The sequence below is a fragment of the Neltuma alba genome, unplaced genomic scaffold (genome assembly GCF_004799145.2).
Source record: "Neltuma alba isolate B1F8T4 unplaced genomic scaffold, ASM479914v2 tig00002803_pilon, whole genome shotgun sequence".
Taxonomy (NCBI): Eukaryota; Viridiplantae; Streptophyta; class Magnoliopsida; order Fabales; family Fabaceae; genus Neltuma; species Neltuma alba.
In genome coordinates, this window is record NW_021633020.1 from 6056 (window position 1) to 28946 (window position 22891).

Genomic DNA, 22891 nt, shown 5'->3' on the forward strand with positions numbered 1-22891 from the left:
TGTATGTCTCTGGGTTCTGGTTACTTTCAATCATGTCGCCTTCAAGTTATATCTTATCTTTCAAACCAGTGTACATCAGAGGCGTTGCGATATTTGAAAATAAACGACAGTAAAATCACACCAGGAAAAATATACACGCAACCACATTTACCATTTTCCCTCGTATAATTATTCTTTGCTTAATGTTCGAGGGTAGCTAGCTAATGAAGATAATTGTAGGGTGGGGCAGATTAATAATTGAAGGGTTGTATAATCAGATGATGCGGCGGCACAGGGTAATGCCATCACCAATAGGAAGCTGACAAATCTCGATCCTAGAGTCAAGGGCCAAGGCCTTGTTGAGTTCCAGCACAAATCCACGATAATACTTGATGTAATCCAACTGAGGAACTTCTGGTGGGTCCGCAACAGAGCCGTTCCATAGGGTGTTGTCGTAGCCGATCAGTCCCCCAACCTTCACCAACTCAATGGCCCTCCTGTGGTAGTTCAAGTAATTGTTCTTATCCGCATCCACAAATATGAAATCGAACGCTCCCTTGTTCTTTTCCTGCAAAACGATCGTCACAAGATAGTAACTTAACTACTAAAGTACATGCAGGGGGTAGACAATATTATAATAATTTGAGAAAGTGATATTAGTTGAGATAATATATATACATCTGAGAGCAACTGGTCAAGAACAGGAAGAGCAGGCCCTTCTCTGAAGTCAATCTTGTGAGCGACACCAGCTTTTTCAATCACAGGCAAGCCCAGCTCATAATCTGCCCGGTTGACGTCCAACGCCAATATCTGAAAGCGACACATTAATTAATGCATTAAATAAATATACTGATGAGATCATTTTTCTTGTGGTAATAATGAAGGAAAGGGATCGGGCAATCATATACAGTACAGCAACTTGTTTATCCATCTAGCTAGCGAGCATTTGTGCATGATAATAAGGGGAAGTAAGTATAAGGTAAGGGACCTTTCCATCGTCTGGGAGGGCAAGGGCTGTGGCGAGAAGGGAGTAACCCGTGAAGACACCAATTTCAATGGTGTTCTTCGCGTTCATGAGTTTCACCAACAAGTTCAGAAATTGACCTTCGTCAGCAGACACAGCCAACAAGTTCCTGTTTCAAAATATAATCCATTTCGTGAGAGTATTTATATATATAAAATTAAGTTAATAATTAACTACAGAATAATGATGTGATCATTATTAGGGATCCTGAGAGTGATGAGAGGAACAAAACTGATATATATATATATATAATGACTATATATACCAGGGGTGTTTTGCCGTCAAGTCTCGCAGCTCCTTTAAGCACTCGTGCTCTCTTGGATAAACACTGGTTTCCAGTATATACTGCACAAACACACATTGTAGAAACAAAATGATCAATCACAACGTTCAAAAGTAGCATTATATGAAGAGAGCATGTTTAGTTTAATTTGCAGTATATACTTGCCTGATAAAGAGCATCGCTTTGTAAGAGACTCTTATGATTCACTTCTTTATGTTGGCCAGCAGCTTGGGCTTTGGGTACTTCTTCCTTAACGAAAGTCATTGTAGTTCTCTTAGATTTATTGTAAAGAACCCTACGCTTGGCAACTTGGCTAGTCTTGTTTGCTGAGAATAAAGGCGTGAAATGCTGTTCTATTTATAGACACGTTCAGGTCAACTCAGCTGTTTGTAAAGCGATAATAATTCTGCCAGACGGGTTAGCCAAGCAAGTGACTCTGATCGCACAACGAACCTTTTATTTTGGAGTTGAAAAGTTGGTGAAGCAATTTTTTTAATCCTCTCCAGATCAACTTAATTAGCTTCCGTGAAGCAACACGAAGGCGACCAATTCCAACTTGATCATTGACCTGTACTAATTGATTTTACTTTGTGATAATCTCTTAAGCTCTTTTTGTCGTCATTCCGTGAACCGCCTAATTAGTGTCATACTCATATATACCAATAATTGAGCGAATTTTATTAATCATACGTGAAGTTTTTCAGTGGTTAAGGAACCGATTTGAATTCTAGAATCACTATTGTTTAGTCGACAAAAAATGTGGCATGCAAGATCAATTCTTTAACAACGTCAGCATTACATTAATAAGTGCAAAAAAAAAAAAAAGCATGTATGTTTTAGGCCACTGGTTCTATTCAGCCGTTGATTAATTGATCACCAACTTTAAGTTCTAGTTAAAATATGTAGCTACTTTCCATTAACATAATATAGGTTTACAGGGCAGGCCCAATTGGATGTATAGTCAATGTTAATATAAAAAGTCTGATTACGACTTGAAGAAGATTACTTTTAGGGTAGTGTTAGGTATGATGAGCCAACTGCTGCCTGTAATATAAAAATTATTAGCAAGTGGATGATTCGGTTCAGGGTAAGGTAACAATGGAAAACTAGTTAAAAAAGAGGAAACCTATTACGCAGCTAATAAAAGGAAGAGATAATTAATTATATTTTGTCTTTGTATTTCATTTTTAATTTTCAATTGACAGAAAGGTCAATTTTTTTAATTTTCAATTTGATTTACTGTAACATTTTTTGTCGTGTTCGTAACGGATTTTGTTATGGCTAATTACTGACTAAGTGATGATAAAAACTTATAGTTTTTAATATCTTGATTGTCTAGGATTATTACCTGGGCCCGGGAAAGGTGTTATACAATTGTTTTGGAGCTGGCCGGAGAGTACTATTTTCTATACCAACAAAAAAAAATATCCTTCAGGGTAGAAAAGGAGAAAAGCAGATAATTTATAATTAGATTTTTTTATATGCAAAAGTTGATAATCGAAAATCCCAGTTATTTGCCTGGGAGAGAATATAGCTATTACGGCTTACAATGACTTGAGGAGGAGTACATTATTAGTAGTAATATACGGCAATCAGTCAGTATATTTTATAGTCTAGAACAAAAATTTATAACAAGGACATGAGGAGGAGTACAAGATAACTCATGACTCAAATTTCATTTTAGTGACAAGTGGGCAAATTATTCATTAATGGGCAAATGACACAAAAATAACACTTGAACTTGAAAATGTCAAAATGGTCACGAATTTGTAAGATCCCAATTTAGGTACAAGTGACCAATTTGACATTTATAAATTTACTTAAATGACCATATTACCCTTCATTTTATTTATTTTTTTAAAAAACCAAATGCCTCCACTGGACGGCCAATCGCCAGAGCTCTGGTGCCAACGGTGGTCGCCGGAGCTCCAATGACAAGGGCTACACTTGAGCTCCGATGACTGGCTGGCCAGTGGGGGCATTTGGTTTTTTTAAAAAGCAATGAATAAAATAAAAGGCAATATGGTCATTTTAGTAAATTTACAAATGTCAAATTGGTCAATTGTGCTTAAATTGGGATTTTGCAAATTCAAGTGTTATTTTTGTATCATTTTCCCTTCATTAATTCTTTTATTAATAACGTTGGAATTTAATAAATCTATATGAGGAATCACGCGTAAATCAACGATGGTATATTTTTTTTGGCCAATACTATGCGTAAACAACCTTAGATTAATGGAGAGTAGGTGCATATTCTGAACACGCAACGATGGAATTGTTTAAAGGCAAATTGGCAGTACTAAGGACCTAGAGACTACAGGGATTGCACGTAACCACGATTCATGATTAATTAACTAATGAAGCTGGCAATATATAGTGGCATGCAATTATACATATATAATGGCAATATACACACACACACGACAGTAATATGGATCCAATATATAAATTATTTTTCAGGTCAATATTATATACATAATATATAAGGAAGGTATTCTGGAATTAGGAGTGTGGGTGTCCATATATTCCCCCAAAATGAAATCTCGAAATAAAGTATTTGATGTCGCTTCATTTTTTTGGGGGGGGGGGGGTTGCTCGCGACATATAGGCACACACACATATAAGAACGATCTTCATTGATTGGTAAGTTTATTAATTATTTCATTCCTTCAGATTTTTATTGGATCAAGAGGGTGCGTAGTTGCTTCATACTTATTTGCTTCTAGAAGTTTAAAAACACAAATCTAATAATTACTTATATGTAGATGAAGTAATATATATATAGGATAAAAATTAAAGAGCATTATGCTCTTTAAATTTTTATCCTATCAACGCAAACCCTTTAATGCAAAGATAATATATCAATGAGTTATCAAGAATAATGAAACCAACTTTACTATGATTAAAATAGGAATATATAATGAAATTTCAGCCCAATCCACTCGTTAATAAATGCGCAAAACTCAGATTGATCAATTTGATTGTCTGATAAGCTTAAACAATTTATTTGGTTGTGTTAATTCGACATTTTTCTACTTTAATTTAATTAGTAAAACAAATGGATATATATAAGTTTAAATATTGAGCTTTTCTCTGCATAAGCCCAACGTGCATCACAAATTAAACCATCCCTCGCCTGACTCGCGAGTCACACGGACCGGAGACAAACTCGGAGACAAAAAAGAGAGCAACGTACGGCTTAATGCTCTCCAGCACAGTCAATTAAGAGAGAGAATAAAAAAAGAACAAAAGTAAATATTTAAAAGTTCCACCATGCTACTTTCATCTCTCTTTCTTCAGCTCGCTGGACATCAAATTCAAAAGCCCACTTGTAGCAATTAATTTTATAAAGTCCTTCCAAAATTACAAGCAAAATTGTCGAATAATTATATCACCTCCCGAGTTCCAATTCGTCCACCAAACGAAAACAACGAAAGCATTGTAAAACTTAAAAACAAAAGCAAAAATAAAAAGGAATTATGACCAATTCCAGGAATACAGATCAATCAAACAGAGACCGCACTATAACCAGGAGAAGTATATATCCTCGCAACCAAATTTAACATATATTTCCCGTATTATTCTTTTAGCTGTGTTGAAAATGAAATTAATTACATACTAGTATAATTTAAAAAGGTAGTTATCAGATGATGCGGCGGCACAGGGTAATGCCGTCACCAATAGGAAGCTGACAGATCTCAATCCGAGAGTCAAGAGCCAAGGCCTTGTTGAGCTCCAGCACAAAACCACGATAATACTTGATGTAATCCAATTGAGGTAATTCTGGTGGGTCCGCAACAGAGCCGTTCCATAGGGTGTTGTCGTAGCCGATCAGTCCCCCAACCTTCACCAACTCAATGGCCCTCCTGTGGTAGTTCAGGTAATTGTCCTTATCCGCATCCACAAATATGAAATCGAAGGCTCCCTTGTTCTTTTCCTGCAAAATGATCATCACAAGACAATAAATTAAGTACATGCATGTGGGAAACAACGTTATTTTAATCTGAGAAAGTCATATTAATTGAGACACATACATCAGTTAGCAACTGGTCAAGAACAGGAAGAGCAGGTCCTTCTCTGAAGTCAATCTTGTGAGCAACACCAGCTTTTTCAATTACAGGTAGCCCCAACTCATAATCTGCGCGGTTGACGTCCAAAGCCAATATCTGAAAATGAAATATTAAAAGCATGAAACAGACATACTGAGATCATTTTTCTTGTAATTAAGGGACAATCATATACAGTAGAACAGGAACTTGTATATACAACGTTTGTGTTTGATGATAAGGGAAAGCAGGTATTTAAAATAAGGGACCTTTCCATCTTCTGGAAGAGCAAGGGCTGTGGCGAGAAGAGAGTAACCAGTGAAGACGCCAATTTCAAGGGTGTTCTTGGCGTTGATGAGTTTCACCAACAAGTTCAGAAATTGACCTTCGTCGGCAGACACAGCCAGCAAGTTCCTGTTTTACAATATGTTCTCCCGTTGTTATGTATATTCATATTGAATTAGCTAAGAACAGAATGATTCTGATTATTATTTGGGATATCTGGGAGAAAATTATGAAACTGGGATATATACTGCGCGTACCAAGGGTGTTTTGCTGTTATGTCTCGCAGCTCCTTTAAGCACTCATGCTCTCTTGGATAAACACTGGTTTCCAGTATATACTGCACAAAAGCGTGCACATTGTTCATAAAACGCAAGGATCAATGATGGATAATGTTAGCTAGCTAGAAGGCATATATGGTGAAGGGAGTATATGTATTTCCAAGACTTGCCTGATAAAGAGCATCGCTTTGTAGGAGACTCTTATGATTCACTTCTTTATGCTGACCCGAAGCTTGCGACTTCGGTGCTTCCTTAACGAAAGTCATTGTAACTATCTTAGATATATGCAGATCCGATCCCTGGCCTTGTCAGCTTCTCTCTATTGTTTTGTTTAACTGGGTGGAGAATGGCATGAAATGCTATTCTACTTATAGACAAGTTCGAATAATGTTATCTCCCCGGAGTGACTGAGAATTCTTTTAATAAGGTGATCGATGCTGATAACTCAACGAACATTCTTCGAAACAGGTACACCAAACGTTCCCAGACCTTTGTTAATTCGATATAAATAATAATTACATGTTATTAAATATGTATTATTAACTTTTTCACAAGTCACTTTATACTGCAAGGAGCGAAAACCTTGAATATTGTAGCATAATACTGTTATTCTTCATTATTAAAAGAAAAAAGCATATAATGGGGACGCTGGCTGCCACTTATTCTAATTAAATTATGCAGTTAGTTGCCTGCACCAAAATCATGCGCAAATCCATAAATATATAAATATTGGGACAATGTTCACTGATATGGACGCAGCCGGTCAGAATAAGCCAAATTTATCCTAGTGATGGATAGTGGTTTGGTTAGGTGAAAAGATTCCCCCACATTTTGGTCAAAAAAAGGTTAAGAGATTCCTAGATCATGTTGATTATTAGTTAACCGACTATATCAGAAGGTTTTGTAAACATATCAACAGACTAAAACAAAAATAAAAAGGGGTATGAAGAATTAGACTTAACAAAAATAAAAGGTTGCTCTAATCTTTCACTAATTAAATTATAAATTGAAAGAAAAATCAGGTAAGTTTTGCCTTGCTGGTATATGAGAGATTGTGGATCCAAATTGAAATAGAACTTAACAGGAAAAATAAATGAAACTGTGAGAATTAGTGAAATCAAGATCTCAACATGCATGATCTTTAGCGGGAGAGGTCATTTTCGTTGATGACCGAACTTTCAAATCTCATTCGATCTGAAAATATTTCTTAATTAGAAACTAGAAGCTAGGCCTACAATCGTTTTTGTCCCCCAAAAAAAGAAGCTGATACCGTTTTACTCCCTAGTCCCTCCACTTTAAATGTAAGATAATTTACTTAATGCACGCCAATCAAAAAATAGGTAGTTAAAATTTTCAATTGTTTTCAACTTCGTCCTTCTTTAAATTCATGGGAAAAAGGGCCACGTTAACCGACGTAAATAATTTTAGTATAATCTTATAATATTTCAAGCAAAATGGATATAAATTATCGTTAGAAATCCACAAAATACCTCCAACACTAAACCATAAAGCTCTCTAAAACACACTCTTTTATTTGAAGTATTGTGATTAATTATTAAAAAATATGTTTGTGAGAAGATGGAACATCGTTTCTTAAATATATATCAAGAGGATTTGAATCTTATATCCACACTCCCCCCTCCCCCCAATTAATTGGGCGTTGAATAGTTTTTTTTTTTTTTGTGTTCAAAGACGTTGAATAGTTATTGGTATATATTATAGATAGTATACTTTTTTTAATATATGGCAGTAACGTAATGTTCAATATCCTTTTTATTGGACATAGATTCAAATATTATTAGGCTCGATAACTTTTTGAAAAATTTCATTCACACCACCTTAAACCTAATAACCATAATCATTGCCCCTTCTAATATAACGAATACCCCATTTATATAAAATAATATTTCCTTCGTTGTTGTATTATATGTTTATATGAGATCTATTTGTGATATTTAATTTAGTTCTAAATATACAATTATATTTTTCTTATCTCTCATATTAAATTTTTATTTCTCATATAATAGTGTAATACCCATATTTATTATGACTTTTATATCAGCGCATTAACTTTCAATCATTCAAATGGTAAGGATAATTTTTGAAAATGTCCCAAGTTCTCTACATTTTAATTACAAATAATCAGCCGACATACTTTTTAAAAAAAATTATGGATCAGTGAAGAAAATATTATATTTAGGAATGGAGAAAGCATTATTCTAAACAATATAAACTTATCAATTTTTCCAATAATAAGATGAGTCCTAATTTGTTTATGAAAGTAAAAAAAGCGAATTAGGTCCTAGTTGAGGTGATCATACCAAAATCAACACACAAAAGTATCACCGCTCAAAAATTTCTTTACAAAAGTACTGAATGAGCAACTCACACCGACACTGAGATTGCCTAATTCAATTGAGGGTGGTTATGTTAGAACAATATATTTTGAAAGAGTGTTCGATCAAGTCTTGAATTTGGAGAAAAAATGTGTCAAAGCCATAGAATAAAAAGGGACCAAAGAGAGATTCTTACAAACACTACTGTGTTTTTTGAAGTCACACATCATAATACTACTACTACATTGTGGGGGGGATTGGTAAAAATACAAAATTATTATTGAATGACAAGAAGACATGAACATTAATGACAGCCAATTAACACATTCATGTATTAATTAATTAACTTCTCGACAAATACATATCACAAACCAAAAACCATGAGCTACCTAATTTGCTCAACCTGTCCGCCTCAGACGTTGAACCACTACTCTCTCTGTTGATTCCAGTCCATCATCCCCTCCACCGACATTAAGGGTTTGTTTGGGTATCATCTCAAACCATGGTTTGCGGAAAGAGATTGCCAAACACCAAGAAAAAAGTCAAAACTATAGTTTTGGGTTTTGGCCCATAAACCATGGTTTTTATAGAAGCGAAAATTATCTGCTTCTAAGGACAAAAAAATGGAGAGTGTCAAAGCCTACATGTAGCAATATGCCTTTTTTTTTTAGCCGAGACGAATATGCCCCTCTCCAATTATTCAAAGCCTTCATTCTCTTCCGGCAAATTTAACGTGGCTAGCAAAATTTATAACGCAAGGGAGAATGTCAAACCGAATCCATTCCTCCTTAAAGAATGTTTAAAGATTTCATGTTTAATCTTTAAAAAAAATTAATATTTTTCTGTTAGTGAAAAAAAAATCAATTTTCTATAAACGTATTTAATCTTATGTTTTATAAATATATATATACATATTAATTATTTATTAAGTACATTTTCTTATATATTATTAATTATGTTGGTAAAAAATATATTATCAACAAATTTATTTCTTCAAATTCAGATATATTATAAAATCTATCTTTTATGTAATTATCATATTAACTTATGTTCTTTTTAGTAATTTATATATATAAAAAGTACTTCTGATAACAACTATCCAAACGCTCTCATTTTATCAGAATAACTTTTTAACAAAATCTATTCTTCATAAAATCTATTCTCCAAACCATAGTTTGGTTTTATCCAAACACCTCCTAAATCGTTATACGCTGATCTCATTCTTGTGATATCCTCCGTCCAATTCTTATTGAGCACTCCTCTTCTAAATATAAGAATCCTTTTATATAGTGTAAAATAGGTCTTATATTTAAGACTGGAGGAGTAGTATAAATTATTTTCAACCACATTATCAGACACAAGAAAAACCTGTTAATTTATTAACTTTATCTTAAAATTAATTTTCTTTTTAACTCTGCCCATAGTAAAGAACATGGTTTGAAGAAAAAGAGAGAGAAAAACATGGCATTTAACTTGAAGGGCATATGAAAATACTACCTCTGATTTTTAATATAAGAGTTAGTTTGATTTTTAATTTGGTTCTAAATATAAGATCCCAATTCAATCTGTCTTTCATATTTATCCATTTTTTTCCCAAAAAAGTCTTTGTAGAATGTTCTATCAAATGGTAGTTTTAGCTAATATATATGACTAGCAAAGGTATTTTAGGAAAGACAACACTTAGTTATTACAAATGACTAACTTAACTAATTTTCTTAATCTCTCCAAATTAATCAAAAGTCTTATATCAAGGACTAGAGATAGTATTAGATTAGAATTGAATTCTCCTTTTAATAAATTGCAATAATGAGGAAAAAATTGAAAATTGTTAGTTAATAACTCTCTAGAGCATTTATATTAGAGACCGCAAATTTATTCTACAAGACGTCCTGTGTACAGAGATCAAAGGGGTTAGATATATGAAATACTACCTCCAGTCCTACTTATAAGACTTCATTTATAAACTACAAACAATGTCTTATAACTAGGACCGGAGGTATTATCATGGGAATATTTTACTTGACCTGTCACCGCTCAACTTGATAAAGGCACCGAGAAGGGTGAGAGAATAATAGAGCTCTTATTGCAGGAGAGGAACTTCAAGAGAAAAGAGAGTACTGCCAATAACAAGAAGACTCATTAATGCTCTGATCCACAATAGCCAATTAAATTGAGACAGCACTATAACCTAGAGAAGTATCCAGGCAACTATATTTAGTATATTTCTCCCTTATTATTCCGGCTTAATATTTGAGCTGTGACGATGAAATTAATTAGAGTAGTAATAATGCAAATAGTTAAAAACAAATGTAGTAGTAAGTGATTAGATGATGCGGCGACACAGGGTAATGCCATCACCAATGGGAAGTTGACAAATCTCAATCCTAGAGTCAAGGGCTAAGGCCTTGTTGAGCTCCCACACAAAAACACGATAATGCTTGATGTAATCCGGCTGAGGTACTTCTGGTGGGTCCGCAACAGAGCCGTTCCATAGGGTGTTGTCGTAGCCGATCAGTCCCCCAACCTTCACCAACTCAATGGCCCTCCTGTGGTAGTTCAGGTAATTTTCCTTATCCGCGTCCACAAATATGAAATCGAAGGCCCCCTTGTTCTTTTCCTGCAAATTAATGATCGTCGCAAGATACTAATAAATTTGAGAGAGTGATATCAGTTCAGATAAAACTTAGCACAGTGTACACGTACGTCTATGAGCAAGTGGTCAAGAACAGGAAGCGCAGGCCCTTCTCTGAAGTCAATCTTGTGAACAACACCAGCCTTTTGGATCACAGGCAAGCCCAGCTCATAATCTGCGCGGTTGATGTCCAAAGCCAATATCTGAAAAATGAAATGTTAAATGCATCATGAAACAGTACATATATGAGAAGAGGAATCAATATACTATTAGTTTTACATAATAGTGCGTGTGTGTATTTTATGAGATAAGAAGAGGAAGAATAAGAATAACTTGAGGAACCTTCCCATCTTCTGGGAGGGCAAGGGCCGTGGCGAGAAGGGAGTAACCAGTGAAGACGCCAATTTCAATGGTGTTCTTGGCATTCATCAGTTTGAGCAACAAGTTCAGAAATTGGCCTTCGTCAGCCGACACAGAACAGACGTTCCTATTTCACAACATATTTAATCAATTTCGCAAGAATATATGTATTAAAATAAAGTTAATAACTTAAGTACAGAATAATGATGTGATAATTACTAGGGATTCTGAGATTGATGAGAGGAATAGAACTGATATTGCATAGAGCGTACCAGGGGTGTTTCGCAGTCAAGTCTCGCAGCTCCTTCAAGCACTCGTGCTCTCTGGGATAAACACTGGTTTCAAGTATATACTGCACAAACATGCATATTGTTCAGCACAAGCATCAATCACGATAATGTTAAAAACTAGATATCTAGATGGCATCATATGAGGAGCGAGTATACTTCCAATATGTACTTGCCTGATAAAGAGCGTCGCTTTGCAAGAGGCTCTTATGATTCCCTTCTCTGTGTTGACCCGAACCTTGAGTTTTTGGCTCCTCTCCCTTAATGGAAGTCATTATAGTTATTGTGTTAGATATCCAGATGCAATAATCCCTGGCCTTGGCAGCTCTCTCTCTATTGTTTCGTTAGCTGAGGGAGAAAAAGGCAACAGATCCTATTATATTTATAGACGAGTTCCAGTGTCAATTACTCCCTCCCTTAACTTTTTGGTTTTTACTATAAATTATCTTTAACTACCTTACATAGATGAAGAAATGAGTTATTGATGTCACTTCAATTTTCCAACTATATCCTTTATTACATACAGAATATGTGCAATTTTGATAAGAGATAAGTTATAAGCAATATGAAGATTAAATTGAGGGATCAAGTCATTCTATAAGTGGCAAAATTTAGAAATTAAGGTCAAGTATACCAAAAGATGGTGAAATTGACAGAGAGTTAATTATAGAATTCAAACTGGGTGATTTAAATAGAGAAAAATTACTGGAACTATATTTGTGATAAAAAAGTACCTAATAAGGTAATGAAAGAAAATTAAGTTTTGTCACACTACTATAAGTCTAACAATGCTATATGGTACTGGATGATGGGTTTTAAAGATAACATGAGCATAAAGTGGGGGTAGCCGAGATGAGGATAATGATGAGATAAATGTGTAATTATACAAGAAAAATTAATATTCATAATGGATATATATATATATATATATACACACACACACACACCCACGATAGAGTAGGAGTGGCTTCTATTAAAAATAATGATATGTAAAAGATTGTTTGAAATGGTTTACTCATGTTTAAAGAAAGCATTTGAATGCACTAGTAAAGATGGTTGATCAAATAGTATAGAGTCACATGAAAAGGAGTAGAAAAAAGCCAAAAAGATATTCAATAAAGTTATTGAACGAGATCTTTTAATTAAGTACTTAACAAAGATCTGGTTATTATTGATAGGGTTTAATGACATCGTGTGATATCGATTCATATAGTCGACCTATCTAGTGGAATAAGACTTGGTTATTATTGTCATATCCTTCATTAAATACAATTTATTCTATTGATGGTTATTAAATAAACTGGGAGTAAGTAATTTCTGAATTTACCAGATGCATTTTTTTGAATAAATGTATTAATTAATCGTAACATTTTACAAAATGATTTATCAAATGAAATACTTCAAAATTTTTCTACTAAAAAATAATTTATAAAAAGGCAACTGAGCGAGTGTTGCAGATTATATTAAATATATAATATATAAAATTTATTTCAACAAATTTACGATCGTGATCATATTAATTGGTTTTGCAAAAAAAAACCCAACTCCTTTAAAGAAATTTCGGTGTGTTAAATATTTTTCATATTATGTTTAGTCAATAATGTGAGTTCATTTTTCAAAGTTACACCGTGTGAGGGTTAAATTGAAAAATTCTTTAATTTTCATGCACAGATAATAAGTTAGTCTTTTGCAAGTTTTAGTGATGCTGGAGCCTGGAAATGGATTGTAAAAATGACAACAACAAGTACACATATTTTCAACTTTTTCGCCAGTCACTGTGCATGGGGCTAGAGCCTAGAAGTTTGAATCGCGGCGTCATTTTGGTTCACAAAATCATACAATAAATTGCTCCCCTCTTCCCCACGTTATTGACTGAAAAATGCGCATTCTAGCTGCCACTCTAACTAAAATAGCTGGCCCATGGCATTTAATAAAATCAGGCGCGGACGCCATAATATAAGGACGTGGTAAGGCTTTGCGGGGCTAATAAAACTGGGTTTGGTGCATTCATTACTGTGATTTTTTTAAAAATGTATTTAGTATTTTAATATTTTTATGACATATTCAGCATTCTAACTTTCTTTTTTTTTTGACGTATCCAGCACTTTAAAAATTAGGTTACTAGGTATATACACAATAAAAAAAAATATCAAAATGACAGATACACCATAAAAAAATAAAATAACAAGATATTGGATATAGCTCAAAAAATTTGGGTGCTAGTCCACCGATACCTAGGAAATTTCCTTAGCTCATGCTGATTAATTCACGCACCGTGTGCAGTACTATTTGGTTTCGCGCCTTATACAAAATGATATTAATGCCATCAAGGTTTGATAAATTGTAGGCTTCAATTAGGTTATAGATATTAAGCTTCGGTTTCTAAATGGCATAATAGCTGTATAATTTAATTTAGGATTAAGGTGCGTCCAGCACCCTGAACTATTTATCCCAGTGCGGCCAGTGGCCTAAAGTAATTTTGGGTGCACCCAGTGTCCTAAACTAATTAAAATGATGCATCCATATCCCAGGCTAACAGAAATGTTATGTTTAACCGTTACTTTCCTGACTCAGCTTAATGTTGACCCCAGATATTCTACATGGTAGACACATGGGTACCCGATGTGTATTATTCTTACTCAAAAGTCAATTTATTTAGAAAAAGAGGAAGGAAATAAATTCAATTTTGAGTAAGAATAATACACATCAAATGTCCATATGTCTACTATTTAGAATATATGGGGTCAGCTTTAAGTTGAGTCAGGAAAGTAACAGTTAAACATAACATTTATGTTAGCCTGGGATATAGACGCACCATTTTAATTAGTTTAGGACACTAGATGCACTCAAAATTACTTTAAGCCACTAGACGCACCCGGGTAAATAACTTGGGGTACTGGGCGCACTTTAACCCTTTAATTTAAGGAAAGATGACTTTGTTTTTCAAGGGGGAAAAAAACAGCTATTACAACATATATAGAGCAATGTTTTAAAAGTCGAACCGGAAAGACTAACGGGTCATGGTTCAATCCGTCGGATTGGTTATATCGTTTGGTCAGACTGATGACGTAATAATTAATTAAAAATAATATTATGTACATATAATTAATATATATGAAAAATATCAAATTATTAAATAATTTAGAAATACATTTAAATAATCTAAAATTATGGTCAAATCATTGAAAATGCACTACAACCTTCTATATTTAAATTTATGTATGTTTAAAATATTTAATAACATTAAAAATTATTAATTCATTTAAATCAAAATATTGTTTTAAAAGCTAGACTAGATATTGAACCAAAAAAGCTAACGACTCACAGTTTTAACACCACAATATATGAAATTTTTAATGAAATGATACTATATGGTTATAAATAGTCTAAAATATATTAGGATATTTGAGGGGGGTCAATTTTTTATTTTTCTTTATTTTTTTCAATTTTTTAGTCAGGCTAAAAAACCGCCCGGTTCTTTAAAAATCGTTCCAATTCCCAGTCCAACTCCGGGTTCCGGCTTAATGACGGCTCAATTCTTGTTCAATCCAGCTCAACTATATAAACGATTTTTTGATCTAAACTAAGCTGTTAATAAACCTGGTTGACGATTCAGCCAGTCGGATCTTCTAGTCTAGTCTGGTTCTTTAATCATTGATGTAGAGTGTAAAGAAGATATTTTCCGTTAAAAAAAGAAGAAGATATTTTGCTCAAATTTTTTAGTTATAAGATCGCACATTTATTCGAATATTTATTTTGGTCTTGGATATTATCGATGATTTCTGCAACGCTTATCGCCATATGCTTATCAATAATAGCGTCAATTAGAAGTACAAGTCTGCTGACTTGACATGTGAGATTCTCCTTGACGTTGTTTATTTTGGTCTCGAGAAATCTAATCAACAACCATTATACTCACGGTGTATGAATAAAGTTTTTTTTGGGTAGAAGCCAGGTGGTATCTTCTGGCCAATAGACAGAGACTAATCTTTATGAGGTGTAGAGATCATTGAAGTGGTTTTTGCTTCTCCCAATAAAGCTTTTTCCATGCACACGGCCTGATTCTAACCCAAGACATCATGTTTAAGGAATCCAGTCATCTATCAACTGTGTCGGGCTTTGTTGGTGTATGAATAAAGTTTTTACTCAATAGAAAATTGCTTTCGAAATTTCACCGTGATTTCACCATTCACTATTAACGGTCCCCTTTACAGGGAGTAACATGTACAATCCTCTCCAATAAGAGAGCGCCAGCACAAAAGGCCAAAGGAATAACGTACAGGAAAGGATAAAAACAAATAATAATGAAATAAAACGGCTAGGGCTTTTTTTTTCCCCCGGTACGGACAAGGGCTCAGCCCAAAAGAAAAACGAACTGAAAGAGGGATTAAATCCCAAGCTATCCTTGTGCACAAGGCCCCTCAGATCATCTGGGCTGACATCAAAGTAGGAGGAAGTAGATACCCCTTTTTTTGCTAGTGCAACAACAACGCCATTGCCCTCTCTTGCAATGTGTCTCGTATCCATGAGATTGCAGTCTTGCCATCACTCCCTTAGCATCATACTCAAAAATAACTTTTTTGAAGCCAAAATGCCATGCTAGATTCAGACCTTTGAAAATGGCCCAAGTTTCAGCCTCCACCACATTGCATTTGCCAATTTGAGAAGAGAATCCACCAATCCAATGTCCATCATGATCCCCAATAACACCACCGCATCCAGCTTCAGCATCCAGCTTTATTAGAATGTTTTGCCACAGCTCCATCAACATTAATTTTCACCCAACCTTTGGGAGGAGGAGTCCAAATAGCTGAGTTTTTTGAAACACTTTGCTGCTTTATCACTCTTCCTCAAATCCGGAATATTAACTAAACTCTTCCAGCTACAATTAATCAGAGTAGCTGGATTCGAAGGTTTCAAAAAATTATCATAAAAAACTGCCTCATTTGTCCAAATCCTTAGCTTCCAAACCGTAACTCCCCACAACAAATCCCAATGTGCATTTCCATCCTAGCTCATAGGCTAGGGTTTGTTGTGTTGATCCTTGAGCTGTTGCATGTGCATTGTGGGCTTGAACTTATGAGAAATATGGACTTGTTGATCTTGGGCTTGTATTTTATCATCCCCTCTCAAACGAGAGGGCGTCTGATGTCTCAGGCATCCCGAGTTTGTCTCTTATGAGTTGAAATCTGGTGTGCCCAAGAACTTTGGTGAGACAATCTGCTACTTGATCAGTAGTGGGAACATGCTGAATAGATAATCTTTTGGCAGCAACGTGCTCTCTAATAAAACGAGTATCAATATCTATATGATTTGTTCTAGAATGAAAAACTAGATTACAGGCAATTAAACACTGGTTTCCAGTACATACTGCACCCAAACGCGTACACATTGTTCATAAAACGCACGGATCAATGATGGATAACGTTAAAAACTAGCTGGCTAGAAGGCATATATATATGGTGAAGGGAGTATATATATTTCCAAGACTTGCCTGATAAAGAGCATCGCTTTGCAGGAGATTCTTATGATTCACTTCTTTATGCTGACCCGAAGCTTGCGATTTCGGTATTTTTCCTTAACGAAAGTCATAGTAACTATCTTAGATATATGCAGATCCGATCCCTGGTCTTGTCAACTTCTCTCTATTGTTTTGTTTAACCGGGTGGAGAATGGCACGAAATGTTATTCTATTTATAGACAAGTTCGAACAATGTTTTCTCCTCGGAGTGATTGAGAATTCTGTTAATAAGATGATCGATGCCGATAACTCACGAACATTCTTCGAAATAGGCACAGCAAACTTTCCCAGACCTTTGTTAATTCGATATAAATAATAATTACATGTTATTAAATATGTATCATTAACTTTTTCACAAGTTACTTTATGCTGCAAGGAGCGAAAACTTTGAATATTGCAGCATAATACTGTTATTCTTCATTATTAAAAGAAAAAAAATCATATAATGTGGACGCTGGCTACCACTCGCTCTAATTAAATTATGCAGTTAGTTGCCTCCACCAAAATCATGAGCAAATCCATATATACATATATATATATATATATTTATATAAGTATTGGGTCAATGTTCACTGATATGGAGGCAGCCGGTCAGAACAATGCCAAATTTGTCTCAGAGATGAATAGTGGTTTGGTTGGGTGAAAAGATTCCCCCACATTTTGGTCAAAAAAAGGTTAAGCGATTCCTAGATCATGTTGATTATTAGTTAACCGACTATACCAGAAGGTTTTGTAATCATATCAACATACTAAAACAAAAATAAAAATGTGTGTGAAGAATTAGACTCAACAAAGATTAAATTTTCTTCTTTCATAGTAAGCTGTTGCCCTAATCTTTCACTAATTAAATTATAAATTGAAAGAAAAATCTGGTAAGTTTTGGCTTGTTGGTATATGAGAGATTGTGGATCTAAATTGAAATAGAAATTAACAGGAAAAATAAATGAAACTGTGAGAATTAGTGAAATCAAAATCTGGACAAGCGTGATCTTTAGCGGCAGAGGTCATTTTCGTTGATGACCGAACTTTTAAATCTCATTCGATCTGAAAATGTTTCTTAATTAGAAACTAGAAGCTAAGCCTACGATCGCTTTTGTCCCAAAAAAGAAAAAGAAGCTAATATCGTTTTACCTCCACTTTAAATGTGAGATATTTTACTTAATGCACGCCAATAAAAAAAATAGATAGTTAAAATTTTTAATTGTTTTAATTTCATCAACTTCGTCCTTCTTTAAATTCATGGGAAAAGGGGCCATGTTAACGGACGTAAATAATTTTAGGATAATCTTGTAATATTTCAAGCAAAATGGATATAAATTATCGTTAGAAATCCACAAAATACCTTGAACACTAAAGCACAAACCTCTCTAAAACATACTCTTTTATTTGAAGTATTGCCATTAATTAATTAGAAAAATATGCTTATGAGAAGATGAAACATTGTTTCTTAAATGTATATTAAGAGGATTTGAATCGTACATCCACTCTTTTTCCCACCATTAACTGAATGTTAAGTAGTTTTTTTTTTTGGTTTCAATATCCTTTTTATTGGACATAGATTCAAATATTATCAGGCTCAAATAAAGATAACTTTTTGAAAAATTTCATTCACACCACTTTAAACCTAATAACCATAATTATTACCCGTTCTACTGTAACTAATACCCCATTTATATAAAATAATATTTCCTTCGTTGTTGTATTATATATTTATATGAGGTCCATTAGTGATATTTAATTTAGTTCTAAATGGAAAATTATATTTTTCTTATCTCTCATATTAAATTTTTATTTCTCATATAATAGGCTAATACCCATATTTATTAAGACATTTTTATATCAGCGGATTAAATTTCAATCATTAAAATGGTAAGGATAATTTTTGAAAACGTCACAACTTCTCTACATTTTAATTACAAATAATCAACCTACATACTTTATTTAAAAAAAATTTATGAATTGATGAAGAAAATATTATATTTAGGAATGGAGAAAGTATTATTCTAAACAATATAAACTTATGAATTTTTCCAATAATTAGATGAGTCCTATTTTATTTTTTAAAAAAAAAAGCGAATTAGGTCCTAGTTGAGGTGATCATACCAAAATCAACATACACAAGTCTCACAGCTCAAAAAATTGCTTACGAAGTACTGAATGAGCAACTCACACCGACACTGAGATAGCCTAATTCAATTGAGGTTGGTCATGTTAGAACACTGCATTTTGAAAGAGCGTTCGATCAAGACTTCAATTTGGATTAAAAATGGTTAAAGCCATAGAATAAAAAGGGAACAAAGAGGGATTCTTAAATACACTACTCATAATATTACAACACTGTAGGGGGGATTGGTAAAAATGCAAAATTATTATTGAATGACAAGAAGACATGAACATTAATGACAGCCAATTAACACATTCATGTATTAATTAAGAGAGAGGCACCTAATTTGTTCACTTGTCCACTTCAGACGCTGAACCACTGCTCTCTCTGTTGATTCCAGTCCATCATCCCCTCCACCGACATTAAACTGTTACAACCGCTGTTCTTATTCCTGTGATATCCTCCCTCCGATTTTTATTACTCTTCCATTATATCTTGTAATTTATATTAGAAAATAGGTTTTATATTTAAAACCGTAGGAGTGGTATAAATTATTTTCAACCACATTGTTGGAAATAAGAAAAACCTGTTAATTTATTACTCCCTCCGTTCCTTATTATAAGAGACATTTAATCCTTATGGCATGTTCCCATATATAAGAGACACTTAAAAGTTGTCTCTATTTTTTTGTATTGATTTTCTATTTTACCCCTATTTATTTTGCCTTCAACTCATACTCTCTCCTCCTCCCACTTCTCTTTCTTTTAATAATTTAATAATTCTCTCTCATACTCTCTCTCCTTATTAATAGGGGCATTGTTGGGAAAAAAATTATACTTTTTACACATTAATTGTCCTCAACTAATTTTAACTGTTTTTTTTATCAACGTGATTTGGTTATTTGTCTCTTATAATAAGGAACGGAGGGAGTAATTTTGTCTTAAAATCAATTTTTTTGTTAACTTTGTAATCAATTTTTTTTCGGTTAACTTTGTCCTAGTAAAGAATATGGTTTGAAGAAAAAGAGAGAAAAAAACATGGCATTTTATTTGAAGGGCATATAAAAATACTAGATTAGAATGAATTCTCCTTTTAATAACTAGCGATAAATAGGGAAAATTTTGAAAATTTTTAGCTAATAACTCTCTAGATCATTTATATTTGAGACCGCAAATTTATTCGAGAAGACGACCTCCGTACAGAGATCAAAGAGAGTAGATAGGTGAAATACCATGGGAACATTTTACTTGATCTGTCACTGCTCAACTTGGTGTAGGCACCGAGAAGGATGAGAGAATAATAGAGCCCTTGCTGCAGGAGAGGAACTTCAAGAGAAAAGAGTGCTAATAGCAAAACGACTCATTAATGCTCTGATCCACAATGCAGCCACTTAAATTGAGACAGCACTATAACCAGGAGAAGTTTCCACGCAACTATATTTACTACTCCTCCGGTCCTTAATATAAGACCCAATTAGTTTTGATCTTAAATATAAGACCCATTTCTCATATTTATCAATTTTCTCTAAATTACCCCTATGAATATTCCCTCAACCATAATCAAGTAGAAGAGGGAGAGGGGGTATTAAGAAAGATGATTATGGTGTTTTAGGAAAAATGTGTCACTTATATCATAATTAACTAACTTACCTAACTTCTTTAATATAATCAAATTAGTTAAATGAGTCCTATATTAAGGATCGGAGGAGTATATTTTTCCCTTATTATTCCTGCTTAATATTTGAGCTGTTGACAAAGAAATTAATTAGAGTAGTACACAATGCAAATAGTTGAAAACAAGTAGTACTAAGGGATCAGATGATGCGGCGGCACAGGGTAATGCCATCACCAATAGGAAGTTGACAAATCTCAATCCTAGAGTCACGGGCTAAGGCCTTGTTGAGCTCCCACACAAAAACACGATAATACTTGATGTAGGGGGTGTTTGGCAATAAGAAAATCATGGTTTCAGAAGCACTTTTCCGCAAAACGAGACAAATTTCTTCACATATTTACTTCGTAAACCGTAAAAGCACTTCTGAAACTATGGTTTGGTTTCTATCCAAACACCCCTATAATCGAGCTGAGGTACTTCTGGTGGGTCCGCAACAGAGCCGTTCCATAGGGTGTTGTCGTAGCCGATCAGTCCCCCAACCTTCACCAACTCAATGGCCCTCCTGTGGTAGTTCAGGTAATTTTCCTTATCCGCGTCCACAAATATGAAATCGAAGGCCCCCTTGTTCTTTTCCTGCAAATTAATGATCGTCGCAAGATACTAATAAATTTGAGAGAGTGATATCAGTTCAGATAAAACTTAGCACAGTGTACACGTACGTCTATGAGCAAGTGGTCAAGAACAGGAAGCGCAGGCCCTTCTCTGAAGTCAATCTTGTGAACAACACCAGCCTTTTGGATCACAGGCAAGCCCAGCTCATAATCTGCGCGGTTGATGTCCAAAGCCAATATCTGAAAAATGAAATGTTAAATGCATCATGAAACAGTACATATATGAGAAGAGGAATCAATATACTATTAGTTTTACATAATAGTGCGTGTGTGTGTTTTATGAGATAAGAAGAGGAAGAATAAGAATAACTTAAGGAACCTTCCCATCTTCTGGGAGGGCAAGGGCCGTGGCGAGAAGGGAGTAACCAGTGAAGACGCCAATTTCAATGGTGTTCTTGGCATTCATCAGTTTGAGCAACAAGTTCAGAAATTGGCCTTCGTCAGCCGACACAGAACAGACGTTCCTATTTCACAACATATTTAATCAATTTCGCAAGAGTATATGTATTAAAATAAAGTTAATAACTTAAGTACATAATAATGATGTGATAATTACTAGGGATTCTGAGATTGATGAGAGGAATAGAACTGATATTGCATAGAGCGTACCAGGGGTGTTTCGCAGTCAAGTCTCGCAGCTCCTTCAAGCACTCGTGCTCTCTGGGATAAACACTGGTTTCAAGTATATACTGCACAAACATGCATATTGTTCAGCACAAGCATCAATTACAACAATGTTAAAAACTAGATATGTAGATGGCATAATATGAGGAGCAAGTATACTTCCAATATGTACTCGCCTGATAAAGAGCGTCGCTTTGCAGGAGGCTCTTATGATTCCCTTCTCTGTGTTGACCCGAACCTTGGGTTTTTGGCTCCTCTCCCTTAATGGAAGTCATTGTAGTTGTTATGTTAGATATGCAGGTGCAATAATCCCTGGCCTTGGCAGCTTTCTCTCTATTGTTCCGTTAACTGATGGAGAAAAAGGCAATAAATTCTATTGTATTTATAGACGAGTTCCAGACTTCCAGTGTCAATTACTCCCTCCCTTAACTTTTTAGTTTTAACTACCTTACACAGATGAGGAAATTAAATGAGTTATTAATGTCATTTCAATTTTCCAAATATGTCCTTATTAAATACAGAATACATGCAATTTTGATCAGAGATAAACTTGAAGTGATCTGAAGATTAAATTGAGAGATCAAGGGGGTGTTTGAGTGATTACCCAAACTATGGTTTGGGAAAAAATTACCCAAACACCATGGAAAAAACCAAAACCATGGTTTTGGCAGAAGCAGAAATTTTCTGCTTTTGGAAGAAAAAGAAAGAGTGTAAGAACTTATGGAATATATGTCTTGTTGTTTTTAGAATAAAATAATATTTTTTCTGTTGGTAAAAATTATTCATTTTTTACAAAATTTTTTTAATCTCATAATTTATAAATATATATACACATATTAATTATTTA

General features: G+C 34.2%; 3 protein-coding genes and 1 long non-coding RNA gene across 6 annotated transcripts; 1 reads left to right on the forward strand and 3 right to left on the reverse strand.

The window, feature by feature from the left end:
• Positions 1-32: 32 nt before the first annotated feature.
• On the reverse strand, positions 33-5939 carry LOC114737974 (caffeoyl-CoA O-methyltransferase 1-like). Of its 2 annotated transcripts, XM_028925990.1 has the most exons (6): positions 5921-5939; positions 1452-1554; positions 1269-1348; positions 968-1112; positions 658-789; positions 175-547 (listed from the first exon to the last, which is right to left on the reverse strand). In XM_028925990.1, exons 2-6 carry the CDS (start codon positions 1548-1550, stop codon positions 254-256), a joined length of 750 nt encoding a protein of 249 aa, XP_028781823.1. In that variant the 5' UTR covers positions 1551-1554; positions 5921-5939; the 3' UTR covers positions 175-253. The 2 variants fall into 2 exon arrangements, with proteins under 2 accessions (XP_028781817.1, XP_028781823.1); XM_028925984.1 differs by lacking the exon at positions 5921-5939 and having other exon boundaries at positions 33-547.
• Positions 1754-21422, forward strand: LOC114738013 (uncharacterized). The gene is made up of 3 exons (XR_003739484.1): positions 1754-1764; positions 10552-10688; positions 21223-21422. It is a non-coding gene; the product is annotated as an uncharacterized LOC114738013 (long non-coding RNA).
• LOC114737990 (caffeoyl-CoA O-methyltransferase 1-like) lies at positions 4603-22358 on the reverse strand. 2 transcript variants are annotated; one of them, XM_028925998.1, is made up of 6 exons: positions 22283-22358; positions 6066-6127; positions 5875-5954; positions 5602-5746; positions 5321-5452; positions 4603-5223 (listed from the first exon to the last, which is right to left on the reverse strand). In XM_028925998.1, exons 1-6 carry the CDS (start codon positions 22317-22319, stop codon positions 4930-4932), a joined length of 750 nt encoding a protein of 249 aa, XP_028781831.1. In that variant the 5' UTR covers positions 22320-22358; the 3' UTR covers positions 4603-4929. The 2 variants fall into 2 exon arrangements, with proteins under 2 accessions (XP_028781831.1, XP_028781840.1); XM_028926007.1 differs by lacking the exon at positions 22283-22358 and having other exon boundaries at positions 6066-6219.
• Positions 10555-11785, reverse strand: LOC114738002 (caffeoyl-CoA O-methyltransferase-like). Its single transcript, XM_028926019.1, has 5 exons — positions 11687-11785; positions 11496-11575; positions 11206-11350; positions 10935-11066; positions 10555-10848 (listed from the first exon to the last, which is right to left on the reverse strand). Exons 1-5 carry the CDS (start codon positions 11783-11785, stop codon positions 10555-10557), a joined length of 750 nt encoding a protein of 249 aa, XP_028781852.1.
• Positions 22359-22891: the final 533 nt, after the last annotated feature.